Source organism: Grammomys surdaster, unplaced genomic scaffold, assembly GCF_004785775.1.
Source record: "Grammomys surdaster isolate TR1022 unplaced genomic scaffold, NIH_TR_1.0 131, whole genome shotgun sequence".
Taxonomy (NCBI): Eukaryota; Metazoa; Chordata; class Mammalia; order Rodentia; family Muridae; genus Grammomys; species Grammomys surdaster.
In genome coordinates this window covers 3,571,194-3,587,300 of record NW_021604589.1, presented here as the reverse complement: position 1 = coordinate 3,587,300, position 16,107 = coordinate 3,571,194, and the positions used below count along the sequence as shown (strand labels likewise).

Here is a 16,107-nt window from a genome sequence, read left to right as displayed (position 1 = left end):
CCCTAACCCTAACCCTAACATTAACACTAACCCTAGCCCTGATGATTTACATATAGCCTTGTGTAAATTAGTGTTAGTACCATAAATAACCTCATAAACTTTGGATAATTAGTGCTCACCTGAATACCCCATATCTTTGGCTCCATGTATCAATAATCTCATACTCTATTTAGATATCTATAAATCTTCATATTTTAAAAGATAACCACTGTTTAAAAGTGGTTTTTATTCATCATTGTGTTTCCAGTGCTTATGCTATTATGAGTTTCTTCATTAAACATCAGAGTTGACTGATAAGTAGAACTAATGGTTGCAGCATCCTCCAAGTGGAAGATCTGGGTACAATAAAGATTTCGGTGGATCAAGGTAAAAGGAATAGCCAGTCATGCCTAAGAGATACTTCCATTTCTCTTCTTTTTGTCTCTTTAATAGCTTCTTTACTGAACAAAGTAAACAAAAAATGGATATTGATCCCATGACCTTGTCTTAATTCTTACAGATATTGCCATGGCAAGCTTTACCCGAGACTGATAGTTTTATATTGGAATGTCTAAAGTATTTGAAAGGCATAGTCATCACTCCTGCTTATATTCTTTTGCAATCATTACCTATAAGTCTGCCTTAGTATTCATGTGTACTTATTTTCCTTTGTAGTTTAAGAGTATTTCCTACTAGAGTGTCTAAACTGTGATTATGTTTAACTATATAGAATACAAACTTTGTAGATAGGGTTGAGTATAAATCACTTTATGTGGGTCAAATCTGGAATTAAGTGAACTAGGGTTTAGCAGCAAATGTCAAGTCCATCTACAAAGTTTAAAAAAAATGCACTAGGCAATCAACAAGGACTTAACAAGGATTTATTAAGTACATATTAGCAACCCAGTTCTGACTCTAGTATCAAAGACATTACACACAAATTTATATCTTTTGTGTAGCTCATATATATATTTCACGAAGAAACACACTTGTACTTTATTTTATAACAGATTGGCTGATAAATAAAATGTCATTCTTGGAAATTATTACCTTGAAAATATTATCAGGTTATGACATTGGTTCATTTGTGGCACCATTTTAGAGTTGAACCAAGAAGTGTACTTTTTGAGCAGCAGTTAACATTCCCTATTTAAAAAAAAAAATTAGTTCTTCAGTAGTATGATTCCTCTAACAGGATGAATACTGGAGCCCAAGGCAATGATGCTGAATCTCAGATAACTAAGGAAAGATACAGGCAGCTCATCTCAGAGAGGCCAGATTACCTGCCATGGCTTACAGAACAATTCTCAGCAATGTTGTTTTTAGATTGACGTTTCAAAAATGATTTGTTTCTGATTTTTACGAGTGTGTGTGTGTGAGGGGGGGTGTGAGAGGGAGGAGAGAGAGAGAGAGAGAGAGAGAGAGAGAGAGAGAGAGAGAGAATGAGAGAGAGAAAGAGAGATTTATTGCACCACATGGATGCAGGTGCCCTCAAAGGCTACAGGGCATTAGATTCCCTAGAACTGGAATTACAGGCAATTGTGAGCCACCTGATAGGGCTGGTGCTGGGAACTGATGCTTAGTCATCTACAAGAGCAGTAAGCACTCTTGACTGCTGACCCGTCTATACAGCCCTAGAGATTGCCATTTTTATGTGTATTTTAGGTGTTTTATATTTTATTTTATTTTTGAAATTATAATATATTTATATTTTTTCCTTCTCTTTCCTCCTTCCAAACCCTCCCGTGTATCCCTCTCATTCTCCTTCAAATTCATAGCCTCTTTTTCCACTAATTGTTTTTGCATGCATGCATGTACATGCATAAATATACATTCCTAAATATAACCTTCTAAATCTGTATAATATTACTTATATGTGTGTTTTTTAGTGCTGACCATTTGGCACTGGACAACCAACTTTTAAAGCTGAAAAAAAACAGCATTTACTCAGGGACACACTCATGCCTATATTTTCATAATGTTTCTAATTTTATTTTATGCCAAAACTAAGTACTAGCCATTAAAACTGAAAAATTGGCACACCAATGACCCAAACAGCCTGTTACAGTATCTTAGTGTTATAAATCACTTCATACTCAATGACACAAACAACCAACATTGAAAGAGCAGGATAAGGATGACTTTTTACTGCTATACAATTTCTGAAGTCTCAGCTGGAAGACTCAAAGGTCGTCTCTTACTTGACAACTGGGAGTTAGGCATCCGTAAATGTATTCGCTCACATGTCAGGTGTCTAGATTGGGAGCTCCTGGGACTAGGACTGCTAATTAGAGTGCCCATATTTGACCTTACCACGCGCCTTAGGTTCCTTTTAATGTGGCAGCTGCAGGGTAGCTGAGCTTTTTATATGCTAGCTCCTGAGACCAAGCACAGGCGAGCCATGGAACAGGAAGAAGCTCTGTCTCTTTTTGCACACTATCAGGGAAATTCATAAAGTGTCATCCTACTGCATTCTTTCAGTTAGAAGCATGTCACAGGCTTTCCCAACTCAGTATGTGGGAATATAGATCCCTAACACTCTGCAGGAAGAGTTTCAAAGTCTCATCAAAGAAAACATATGTATGGGAGATGTGATAGAAGTCATCTTTGACAAATTCTTCTCCAGTACCCTTCTTGTCAAAATCCACTTCTCTCATTCACACAGAATCATACTTGCTTTTAGTTTCAATGACCAAAGAAATGCACATCTACATGAACAGTAAACTAGAAAGCTGTTTTTCTTTTGTTGGTGTTGTTAATGTTACCATTTTCTACATAAGAAAAACTAATTGATAATGGATGAGAAGCCTCCACCAGTGAGAGTGAATGCAGTTATCAAATTAAAACACATTTCAAAACTCAGATCTTATCCTTTACCTCAGAGAAGACACATCAGGTTAAGCTCTGTGAGCAGAACTTGTTATGAAACCTTGTGACTTGAGAAATGAAATATTTGCCCAGAATATCCAACAGGCTATATAAAGATATATGTACTGCTACACTTCTATTCAAAATAAGGGAAAATAAGTGATACATAGCAATCATTGATTAATGGGAATTCTAGAATGTGGAAATGCTGGAGTTAGCTTGTCCCTGACTAGGGATGTATCTTTGGGAGTTGTTTGCTACGGTTTTCCTCTCTGTTCTCTGAGAGCTTATTCTGTTATTTTAGTGGTGTTTCTTACTAAGACACAACATTTGTTTGTAACTAAGTAACTCTTTTAAACTATTTTCCCCACCAACAAAGATTAAGGGCTCAAAAAGTCTTTACATTTTCTATCATCTTTGTTGCTTTCAAGCCACGTAGATAGAATTCTCTTACCTGTTGGAGCTTTGGGGATATCAATTTATAATTCATGTCATTGCACACAAGCCATATCCACAAATTTCTTCAGGATAAGCCCAGTATTTATTTGACAAGAGTAGATTTTAGAGATGTACCGCACAGCATGCTTAAATTAAAAATAATGTGTTATATATTTCATAATGGCTAAGACAACTATGTAGATGCTGTTACCCCCAAAATGATAAATATGCTACAGGATGATTTAACTTGATGCAAACCTTCCAAGTGATACATTTATCAAAACCTTACACTATTCTCCATAAATCCATATGGTTATTATTTGTCAATTAAAGATAAACCTTTCTTGAGCAGGCATGGTGGTGATCACCTGTATTCTATGCACAGCAGGAACTGGGACAAGAGGATTGTGAGTATGTGGAAACTCAGGATTACTCAGTGAGACAATAACTCAAAAACAGAAAGAAAGCTAACTTTCTTGACCACAGGTTCCTTCCATATAAGGCTTCTGTGGCTCAGACCCTGAGTGTTCTTAGCAGTTTGCTGTTTGAAGGACAGACTCTTCCAGGCATACTCTAGTAAGTTCTAATAAGACTTGCTGTCAGTTGAAGTCATAAGGATCTTGTTTAGATATTTCTTGAGTTTTACAGACCCACTGTTTATCCTTTATATATCGTCTAACTTCTACCTGTACATTTAATAACCACAATATTCTATCTGGAAATCTCTGTAGCTGGATTCACAATATGTATTTTCTATTTTCATGTTAGCACAGGATATACTGAGTGAACTGTCTACCCTTTCCTAGATTGCAACAGTAAGTGCTTCCTTCCCCTTCCAGTCTTCCAACCATGTCACTGAGCCTCTTCCAGTGTCTGCCTGGCACCTGGTCCCAGATACAATGCTATAACATTTAGGTTTGGAGCATACCATTGATTATGTATATAGCTATTTGTTACTATAAATCACCTCAAATCTTAATGACTTAAAATAACAATATTGTATATTTATTTATTATATTTATATTATTATATATTTAGCTCTTTTTTCCTCACAGTGGCCATGTGTCAAGTATTTGGAAGGTCCTGCCTGAGTCATTTCAGCTTAGGGTGTGACTTTGGGTACAGTTAGATGGTAGACGGTGCTGAAACACTTAGGAGCTGGCCAGACATCTTTCTTTTCTCACCTAGTGTCAGAGTTTGTTTATTTGATCTCTCCACATGGGCTCATTATTTTTTATATATTTTAATTGTTTCAAAGCAGCTAGACAACTGACATAGAGACTCATGGGTCTAAGTATACATTCCAGCAAGCCAGAATGAAACACCTGTGCTTACTCTGACCAAGCTTCTGAAATTACTTCGTGTCAGTTTCATCACATTCTGTTGATTAGAACCAAGTCAAAGGCCCATTTGAGAAGAGATATAGACTTCTGTGACCAGTGGACAGATCTCCAGGATAAATTTATGGAATCCCACCCAAAGGCTTTAAAGGGCAGCTACTTTATAAAGTATTGGAATGTTCAGCTGAACATCAGATGATCTTTAGCCCCGTAATGGATTTATTTTGAATCCATGAACATTTGCAAAAGTTATTCTATCTAGAAGAAAGAAATATAAACAAAACCTGAAGGAATATGTCAAATTTAAACTTCAAGTGTTTTTGGTTAAAAGTTGACATTTACCATAAGTCATCTTTAGGAAAATAGTCTGGAAAATAGTTTTAGGTAGAAAGATGGGTAGTCATGAGTTAACACGTAAACAGGTATACATCTCCAGGTGAGTTGGTCCTAAGCATTTCCTTCTCAGTCATATTTTTCCTCAGTCCAAAATGATCTTCTTTTACTGTCTTCTTTCTCACTGATCGGCACAATCATCCATCTAGTGATTTGCCTTTGTTATTATTACATTATTTTATTATTATTATTATCTTTAATCTTTTTTTACAGTCCAATCATTATTCCCCTCCCAGTCTGCTCTCCAACAGTTCCTCATCCCATTCCTCCCCCGCCCCGTCTCCAAGAAGGTGTCCCCACCCCCTTACCCCCTACCCCACCCTGTCATGCAACTCCATTCTCTGAGGCTTCAAGTCTCTGGAGGGTTAGGTGTCTTCTCTCACTGAAGCCAGACCCGGAAGGCCTCTGCTGTATATGTGTCAAGGGCCTCATATCAGTTGGTGTACGCTGGCTGTTTGGTGGCTCAGTGTCTGAGAGATCTTAGGGATCCAGTTTAGTTCAGATTGCTGGTCTTCTTATGGGGTTGCCCTCCTCCTCAACTCTTTCCAGCCTTTCTCTAATTCAACCACAGGGTCCCCCACTTCAGTCCATTAGTTGAATGTAATTATTTGCATCTGTCTCAGACAGCTGCTTGTTAGGCTTCTCAGAAGGCAATCATGCTAGCTAGGATCCTGTCTGTAAGCATACCATAGCATCAGTAATAATGTCAGGCCTTGCACCCTCCCCTTGAGACGGATCCCAATTTGGGTCTATCACTGGACCTCCTTTTCCTCAGTCTCTTCAGCACTTTTGTCCCTGCAGTTCTTTTAGACAGGAAAAATTTGGGGTCAGAGTTTTATTACTATGGGATGGCAACCCCATCCTTACTCAATGCCCTGTCTTTCTACTGGAGGTGGACTCTATAAGTTCCCTCTCCCCACTGTTGGGCATTTCATCTAAGGTCCCTCCCAGATCTCTGTTACATTCTAGAGGGTAACCCCCCAACCTCTCACCTCGCAAGGTTGCATATTTCCATTCATTCTACTGGCCCTCAGTTTCACTCCTGTTCCCTCCATCCCAATACCTGATCATGTTCACCTTTTCTCCTCCCCCTCCCCCCAGGTCCCTCCCTCAAGCCCCCTATGATTGCTTTCTTTTCCCTCCCAAGTGGGATTGAAGCATCCTCACTTGGTCCCTTCAGCTTGTTAACCTTCTTGAGTTCGGTGGATTTTATCCTGGGTATTCTGTATTTTTTTGGCTAATATCCACTTACTAGTGAGTACATACCATTCATGTCCCTTTGGGTCTGAGTTACCTCACTCATGATAATATTTTCTAGTTCCATCCATTTGCCTACACAACTCATGATGTCCTCATTCTTAATAGCTGAATAGCATTCCATTGTGTAAATGAACCGCATTTTCTATAACCATTCATCGTTTTGGGGACATCTGGGTTGTTTTCAGCTTCTGGCTATCACAAAAAAAGGCCATATGAACATAGTGGAACACGTGTCCCTGTGGCATGGTGGGGTATCTTTTGGGTATATGCCCAAGAATGGTATAGCTGGGTCTTCAGATAGATCAATTTCCAATTTTCTGAGGAAACTCCAAATTGATTTCCAGAGTAGTTGTACCAGTTTGCAGTCCCACCATCAATGGAGAATTGTTCCTCTTTCTCCACATCCTTGCCAACATGTGCTGTCACCTGAATTTTTGATTTTAGCCATTTTGATTGGTGTAAAGTGAAATCTCATGGTCATTTTGATTTGCATTTCCCTGATGACTAAGGACTTTGAACATTTCTTTAAGTGCCTCTTGGCCATTCAAGATTCTTCTGTCATGAATTTTTCATTTAGTTCTATACCCCATTTTTTCGATTGGGTTGTTTGGTATTTTTAGAGGTTATCTTCTTGTGTTCTTTTTATATTACAGATATTAGTCCTCTATCAGATGTGGGGTTAGTGAAGATTTTTTCCCAATATGTAAGTTGCTGATTTGTCCTTGGAAGTTGATCTTGATGATTTGAATTCCATTTTAGAAATGTGCAGGTGAACTTTTGAATATATGTAGGTGTGTGTTATATACATCTGTGTATATAATTCTGGTTAACTACTGTTTTCCCAGTAGAATGCAAACATTAAGGAAAAACAGAGATTTTTGCCTTCTTATTCATTGCCATCTCCCTACCATTTGCCTTATATATAATAAAAGTTCAATGAATATTGGTGAAAATATAAGTAAATGAATGACATGTAGTTTATAAATGAAACTCAGAAATCTCTTCTTCAAAAATTAATAATAGAAAGGCACAGTGGGGCAGGTATATAATCTCAACATTTGGCAGACTGAGTCAGGAAGCTCTAGAATTAATGATGATCCTTGGTCACAATGTAAGATTGTGGTTTTTTTAAAAGCAATTATATCAGTATTCTATCTTGAAAAAATAAATGACCTGTAGGTATTAATTTCCTGTAGAAAACTTATCTTTCATAATCTGCTCAAAGGGCTGAAAATACTGATTTATTTCACCACCTGTCATTAAATAACAAGGAATAATAACTCTATTATTAATTTTAACTTTTTGAAAATTTAATAAGACTTATCATCCATAATTGTGAAAGTAAATCACTTGGGGTTTGATATAGACAAAAGTTCACAAAAGTCAAAGACTTCTAGTGTTTTCCAAATCATATAGGATGCATTTAAACCAGCTTGGCCTTGAATCTCAGCTTTACCATTTATTAATAATACAGCATTTCAAAACCATGTAGCATCTCTTGGCCTCAATTTCTCTTGTGATTTACAAGGTTGTTCTCCCAATGAGGTTGACTACATATAAAAGTACATAATATGTAGTGATAATCAATAAATTATATTTATATATCATTCATATTTACCAATTCATAGAAACTTAAAATATACAGGAAGGAACTGAGGTTCCCTCCAAATTGAAAGAAAAATTCTTTTAAGGCAATAAAAATACTCAGGCTTATAATTAAGCTAAGCATCATCTAGCCATCATTTTTTAGAGGATATTTTCACTGAAAATTCATTGTGTTTGGACACACACAGTTTCCTAAGCAGGGCTAGAGACTCTATTATGTCCTTGTATTGATTGAGGCACACTAGCCTTGAGTTCCAACTGAGCAATTTCCAGTTATAGCCAAAGGAACACTAGAAGGAACAATCAAAGAATCTGGGTGTGGAATGTGAAGAAAAGATACTTCCCCTACCCCAGCATTTAGAAATTCTTCACTTTTACTTTCTAGGACATGGAAGTCTGAGACTTGATGCGCACTACAGTTCTTTTTTAAATAACATGCTCTTTAATTATATTGAAATAATTTTTCTATAACAAGTTCGCTGTGCTGTAATTTGAGACAGCTTCAGATTCAATTTATTGCTAATGCAAGAACTGGGACATTTAATGGTATGTAAAAAACATATGCACAAAATAAACAATAATAGCAATAAATCTCTAATGATTTTCAGTGCCGCTGCAGTAGTTTCTACAGCAGACCAAATTGGAGATACTATCAGTGCAGGAGATAGCGAATGAATGCATTGAACCATCCACCAGATAAGTCAGTTTCTATAGAAATGTTACTAATCAGCACAGAATGAAACAAGGAAGCTAGAGGTGCTTGGCGTTTGAAGCTCAGTGATTGCAGATGATGGACTGGCACAAATAGTTAACAGTTCACAGCTAATTTAAAAAAAAATGGAGCTGTGTTAAAAATTTCTTCCTAACGGGGAGGGTCTGACTTACATTAGTTGGCATATTTACAGGCCATAATATACAAATTGGTTTTTATTTTAGCTTCAGTTTACCCTTGACTCAGTAAAATACTCATTTCCATTTTGCCCCACACCTTGCGATACCGCCAAAACATTTTATTCCGAACCTACTAGAAAATAAATTAGCCATTTAGTGTAACAACAAAAAAATCTAAATCAGTTGCCATAATGTTTTTCAAAATCAAAACCACTTCCTTTGATGTGGGTAGCTTAACCTTCTCTATTTAACTTTAAAATCACTAAATAAGTCATAAAAGTAAACAAGAAGACTCTGAACCTAGTATTCATATCACCTGTTTATCAAGAATTGGGTGGATAATTCCTCACTACAGCAGATAAATTTTGTAGCAGCAAATTTTAAAGAACTGATTTAATTAACCATAACTATGCTCAGAAGAATATTTGAAAAACTGTTGGATGAATGAGAAAATAGTTTCCAAGCATAGGGGAACCCTCTTAAGATTGCATCTTGCTCATTATTCACCAAGTTTCTATTAAATGCCCACAGTTTGCATGACAATGTATAAAATAATGCTATTCAAACCAGGCATCCTTCTATTCTACCTCTGGTATTTAATTGAATGAGTTAATCTCTTTAGTTGTCCATTCACAGTGTGAGTGGAAAGGCTAGAGAAATCCTATGAATGAGGCACTCTGAAGAGAAACATGGATGTGCATATTTAAGCCTTTTTTGTCTTATGTGCTAAAACCAGGTTACTAGCTAACTACTCATATTTTTATTTTAGAACTCAGGAACTTAAATGAATATTATCTTATTCAAGCAGTGATATATGCTTACTTACGAGTTTCTAAATGGTCTTAAAGGGAGAATAGAAATTTGTGAAATTCTGTAGTCAGGGAAAGAAGAAAAGCACAGTAAGCTTGGGCAGATAAAGAGAAACATATGGTGAAGGGTTGCTTCCATTTCAAAATTAATTTTAGACTTACTAATATGCAAATCCACTGTGCATTTTCGAGTCAGACATTAGAATTCATGAAAGCCAGTGGTTTCAAACCTTTTACATAAGAACTGCTAGATAAAACCTGTAAGTCCTAAATTCTGACTCCCAGAGTATCTTATCCAACTGGTCTTGCAGGGAACATAAAGAAAGGCACACGGGAGCATATTTACAAACATCTCCCGCAGCTACAGCACGGACCCATGGCTCTAGTGGAATCTTCTCATTTTTGGCATGAGGCATCTGTGATCTGAAAAACATAAGTACACTGCCTGAGATCAACAGTTTATAAGCCTTCTCCCAGCAACATCTAAAACCTAAGTATACCAATCCCAGTCTGGATCTCCATAGCATGTTTACATCACTCCCATTCTGGTTAATGGTAGTTAGAGTTCAGCAGATATTTTTTCCCTGCTCACTACTCACTCTCATCCTGGGAAGTGCTTCCCTGTCCTAACAAACTGTTTCTAGTTTCCCTACCTTAAAATATAGTAGTTAGAAAACCTGAGGGTGCCTAAAACCAATATGATGAGTTGGTTCCCTCTTCCTCATAATGCATGTGCTGCCCCTCTCCTGCATGAAATAAGTCTTCAGACAGTTATGAAGACACTGTCCTAGTTGACACATATGTTTACTCCATATTTAAAACATTTATTTGAAACTTTGAACCCCTTAAATCATTCACACACTTTCCAATTTAACATTTTCTTTGAATGAGCTATCCATGTCTTCCAACTTGTTTTCAACACTTGAGAGTCTTTCTTTCATGTATTATAGTCTATTGGTGAGGCTGACATCTGAAGTGTTTTACGTTCAGCTTTATTTTAATCTGGGTTTTCTTAAGTGATCCTATTTCTTTGTTAAGTTCTGATTTTATGTCTTATTTTCATTATTTCCTTAAACTGCTTTTAGATACTTCATTGAGGGATTTATTCATATCATCCTTTTTAAAATTATTGAATATACTAATAATTGCTATTTTGAAGTCCTTTTCTTATCTTTCAGATATATTGCATTTCTCAGGATGTATTGCAATAGAGAAACAGACATCTGGTGGATGGATTTTTTGCTGCTCATATTTGTGTTTTTGCACTGAGATCTATGCATCTGGAGTTATGATGTTTGACATGCTTCTTGGTCTGGATATCTAGTCTTGTCTTCTGGAGTAGATGTTTTATTCTTTGGTTGTTGTTGCCTACTCTGCATCTTAGGCAAATCTAGTGACTGTGGGGTCTCTAGAAGAGAGTGCTTCTGTGGGTTGGTGAGTGACAGAAAGAAATGAAGACAGGCTAGTATGAAAGTTTGAGAGGGGCCTCTGGAAAGAACTCAGGGAACCCTGGGTCCATTCCAAGAGATGGAGTCCCCAGTGAATGAATGTAGAGTGGGAGAAGGGTCTCCTGCAGGCAGACTTCTATGAGACTAACTCTGGAGAGATCATAATAGAGAATTGGAAGGATTTTGAAAATCTCCTACCTGAGTCTCAGACTGGGGTGGCTATTAGTCCCTGGCAAAAAGTGTTTCTGGGGATCTGTGACTGAGAAAGGAATGGATATGGGCTAGAAGATAAGGCTGAGAGGCAAAGAGATAAGCTGGATCTTCATCAAGAGGCAGACTCTCCAGGGAATGGGGGTGGAGTCAGAAGAAGGCCTCCTGTAAGTAGGCTGTTACAGGAATAAAGATGTCTAAGTCATTCACAGTTTAAGAAAAGAAAACATAGCATTTCAATCTGTGCCCAGTTTGACCATATTTTTACTGAGTTCATGCAGTTGAGCACGTGGGACGACTCAGATGTCAGGCTGAATATTCTTTGCCAGATTCTATATAAGATAATACCTTTAGGTTATCTTTCCCAATGCATTCTAAAAATCTATACATGTAGACCTCCTCACCTCCAAATACATTAACTGTCTCACAAAACCTAGCTGAATTCTTGACAGAAAATCAACACTCAACAATTAGTTGCTGAATGAAAACTTCATTTGCTTTTTGTAAGCCATGGAACATCGATCATTAAACTAATACAGGCTAATCCAACAGGAATCACAGTAAGGAAGGATGGCTTTATAAAGTAGCAGTTTCACAATTACTTTATAGAAGAACTTCGGTCTGATTCATTGTGATTATAAATGGGCTGATTAAAGCTTATAATTAATGTACTTATTGATTGTACATTTGTTGATAAGAAAGATGAAGAATTCATGCCGGGTACTGTTGTTAACAAGGGCAACTCCTCATGGCCAATAAGGTTAAGGACTCTAAAAGAGAACCTACTATTCTCACTTTCATAAGCCAGTATAATTCCCAGTAACACTTCAAAGATATATTCTTACAACCACAGATAAATATACCTTTCACCTCTCATTAAAGAAGCTCCATTTTACAGCAAATGAAGACCATTACACAACTGGTCAAAATGCAGAGAACAAATGGCTGTGGGGTGTCTATCCCAAACATATCCATCTGCAACATAACTCTCATACCTAACGCTCAGGGGACATCACACAAGAGGAGGTAGAAACAGCCAATGAGCCAGAGGACCATGACATCTACTTTTAAATAGTATAATTTATGTCTCTGTTTCACTGATTAAAAATCTTAAAACTGTGGTCACCTAAACAAAACTTCACAATGACAACACTAGTTGATATTCCAAAATGAATATGGGAAATCTCCCAAGGCCCCATTCCTAGAAGAAGAGCTAAAGACCATTAGTGGCTGCTAAGGGGGAGAATCACTCTCCATGGATGACCCCTTGATAAGTTATCCAATCTCAGATGGTCATCCCTAAACTTGTGTACACATAAATAACACTAGACAGAATCCACAGAATGTATTTACATAAACACACACATACACACATACACACACACACACACCAATAGATAGTCATTAAAGAAGAAGAGGCCATGAGTTTGAGAGGGGCATATGAGAGAAGTTCAAGCAGGGAAGTGTGGGGCAAAAATGCAGCACTCAAGTATGAAATTCTAAAACAGTAATAAAATAAACATAAATATCAATGAATGTATCAAGTGAATGAGCCTTCTGTTTCCTAGTCTGACTTTCCTAGAGATCAAATATGCATATATGTGGCACAAAGTGTCTAACAATTACAAGGACTAGCTCTCTAGTTCAAATTCTAAGTCATTGCCAGGTTGCAATGACATATTTAGCCATGTTTCGGCTTCATCACCAACAGCACTTTATCACAATGGGCCATGTTGATAAACCAAGGCTCTAAGGACTCTACGGAACTGTATTATTCATTTTCAAGGAGCATGTATTTCTCATAGAGGGAAGTAGCATGTACTAATCTGGCTAAGTAAGACACATGGAAGCCAATCTGTTTTCCTTCCTGACTTCTGCAATGCCTCATCTGAGCACATGAACTATAATCTACCCTAACCATTCTGGAGTGCTTACACGTCTCGTTAATCCATGCACAGCTGTCTCTCTCTTCATTTTGTACTCAATGAAGTTGTCTAAAAATATCTACTCTTGCCTCTACCTATCTAGGTTCTCCTGTGACTTTAAAGCCGTATTTGAATGCACTAGGTACAATCTGTCCTTCTCCCTCCATTTGGGATACAGATGAGCTTACTTTCAAAATATGTTCAAAGTTCTTTACTTGGCACACTTTTTATATGTGACTGAAAGTACTACAGACATGTAGTTAACAATGATAAGTAATAGTCATACCAAGTTTTCTTGTATTTTGGGAAACATAGCCTTACCATTATTAGGTAAGCTTAAACGTGCAGCAGAGGATTATATAGTACTATAAGAAGTAAGCTAGCTAAAAGGGAAGATAATTTGATCCGTGACTATTTATAGATAAGGTGTTATCAAGTAAGTCATTAAATCCCACCATTTGATTTCCTCTTTTGACTCAACTTTACACTCTGATCCCATCTGTCTCCAAGGTGATTTGCCTTTCAGTCCAAATGATAAAAACTATTTTATGTCTTGCATCTAATTTGTGAAGAAATAATCAGCATAAAACACCACTGGCATTGACTAAAATGGTATGCTTAACTATGGTAAAGATTCTTACTGGCCAAAGAATCAATGTTAAAAATCAATGCTGATGTTTGTGCTACAGATATACATGACAAATGATGAATATTTAATCTCCACCGTATAGCTAAAATGAACCGGGGACCATAGGAGAAACAGTATAACTAAAGGTTTGTCTTAAACCAAATGTTAATTAAAAACTGAAACATAGATGGGTACTAAAAGTTCTTAACTCAGGGGCAAGTATATAATGGTAATTCAGAAAAGATGTTTTGGGAGAAAGAAGAAATGAATGAATTATATTCTTCATAAATTTATAGTATAATACTAAAATTTTGAAAACTTGTTTTAAAACAGTCTAATCAAATCTATAGATTGGTAAACTAGATTTGGAAAATTCAATACTGAATATAGCATAAGTGTTGGTGTTTGTTGATTAATTAAACTGATTATAAAGTCATTATTTTTATATTTAATTTCTCCACTTGAAAAGTTAATGAGTTATATCTGTGCTACAAATAATTGAATTGAACTCAAAAGAGCACTTCCTATTTCAAGAACCTCCTACTCTAACAGTTAACTATAATTCATCTTTATAATTCTAAGGAACCTTCCATCAAAATTGACTGACAATCTGTGCTTCCTGTCTCTATTCTGCCAGGAAGAAGATGTTACTCGTGAAAGTCGTTTTAACTTCAGTGGCTATGGGATGGGTCACTGCCTCCAAGTGAAAGATGGCACAGCTGTCAAGGCTACACCTGCCAACCCACTTCCACAACCCCCAAATGATGCAGATGCTATCAAGAAGAAGTTTGTGGATCGTGCAAAAAGAATTGACACCATATCTCGAGCTGCCTTCCCACTGGCCTTCCTCATTTTCAACATCTTTTACTGGATCACATACAAAATCATTCGGCATGAAGATGTCCACAAGAAATAGATGTACCCTGTTGACCCTGGGACCTTCTTGCCTAAGTGTTGTGCTTGTAAATACACAGTAATAGTGTCTTTATATCGCTTCGACAGAGAAGAACATTGAGGGAGGGGGGAGGGAAATCATGAGGGTGGGATTTCTGGCACCTACATGAAAAAAGGCAGGTTCTATGCGCAATGAAGAAAACTGCACAAAATTAAGGTGTTGCAGAATCACATGAGCATAGCTCCCATCCGTAGTCTATAGCACTTGTTCTTTCAGATGACACATCACTCAGACATGATGTGCAAGGTCAAGTTCTCGAGGGCTAATTATCTTTAATTTGGTGAGTTTTGGTTCTGAAAGTTTAGTTTAATGCACGCACACACACACACACACACAGAAAATGCTTACCATCTGACAATAGTGATTAGTATATAGTAAATTGAGGACCAAACTTTTTCAGAAAAATGCTGCCTCATTTTTAAAACAAGCTTCCTGAGCTATGATATTTACAATGTCTGTAATTAGTGTTTCACCCAAGAAATCCTTTTGTGGGTTGTAAATTCTTTCTATGTATCCAGAAAACAACAACAAGATAAACACAAATGACAAAGAACAGATTTCTACTCTACTGTCTGTGTAGGTGTGCACTTTGATATTATTTTTCTTTCCTAGATGTAAACTGGGGGTTTCATTGTGTATTGTGTAATTGATTTACTGGTATATCTTCTTGAAACAAATGCTCATTTTATTTTAGATCAAGTTAGCATACTATGTATATTTTTTCACTTTGGCTATATTTACATGTGACTAAGTGCCCAAATGTAACTTAGCTATCGCTACTGCTAAGCCACAGTATTTATGAAGATGGTGTGTTGTGACTGGTGTAGCTCAGATTAGCTTAAACTTCCCATTTCTGCTCTCCACTGTAGCTGTAACTACTAGTCCTAATGTTGACTGACCTGTAATTTGTACTTTCCAAGTGAATATCGTTTTAACTATCCTTGATTAACTTAAAAAATTTAAAACTGTACTGTGATTTTCATAACCCGTTGCCTTTTTGGTACCAGAGCTACGTGGTTTGAATCCTGGCTACATGTTTTAAGTAAGAAAAAAAAAAAGATGTATTTTTGCTTACTCAAAAGACAACCTGTAAAAATATATGGAAATAATTACATTTTACATGTGCTGTAAAAGGGATTATTTTAAAAAAGCATTTGTTCGGTTTCAATAAAGATAAGTGTGCCACTAAGATATCCAGAGTCTTTCAATTTTTGTACTAAAATGTAAATCATTGGTGTGGCAATAATAACGTGGATGCTTTTGTGTGATCTTCCTCATAAACTTGAATCATTTATAGAGCTAATATACTATTTTTCTTTTTAATATAATTTTGTTATTCTTGAGAATTTATACACATA

At 36.6% G+C, this 16,107-nt stretch overlaps 1 protein-coding gene across 2 annotated transcripts in view; it reads left to right on the top strand.

The window, feature by feature from the left end:
- Positions 1-14,710, top strand: part of Glra2 (glycine receptor alpha 2) — a 184,203-nt gene extending 169,493 nt beyond the window's left edge. For both annotated transcript variants that reach the window (XM_028762102.1, XM_028762110.1), the window contains exon 9: positions 14,432-14,710. In XM_028762102.1, coding sequence (XP_028617935.1) covers positions 14,432-14,710 — 279 coding nt within the window. The remainder of the gene's footprint in view (positions 1-14,431) is intronic.
- The last annotated feature ends 1,397 nt before the right edge of the window (positions 14,711-16,107 follow it).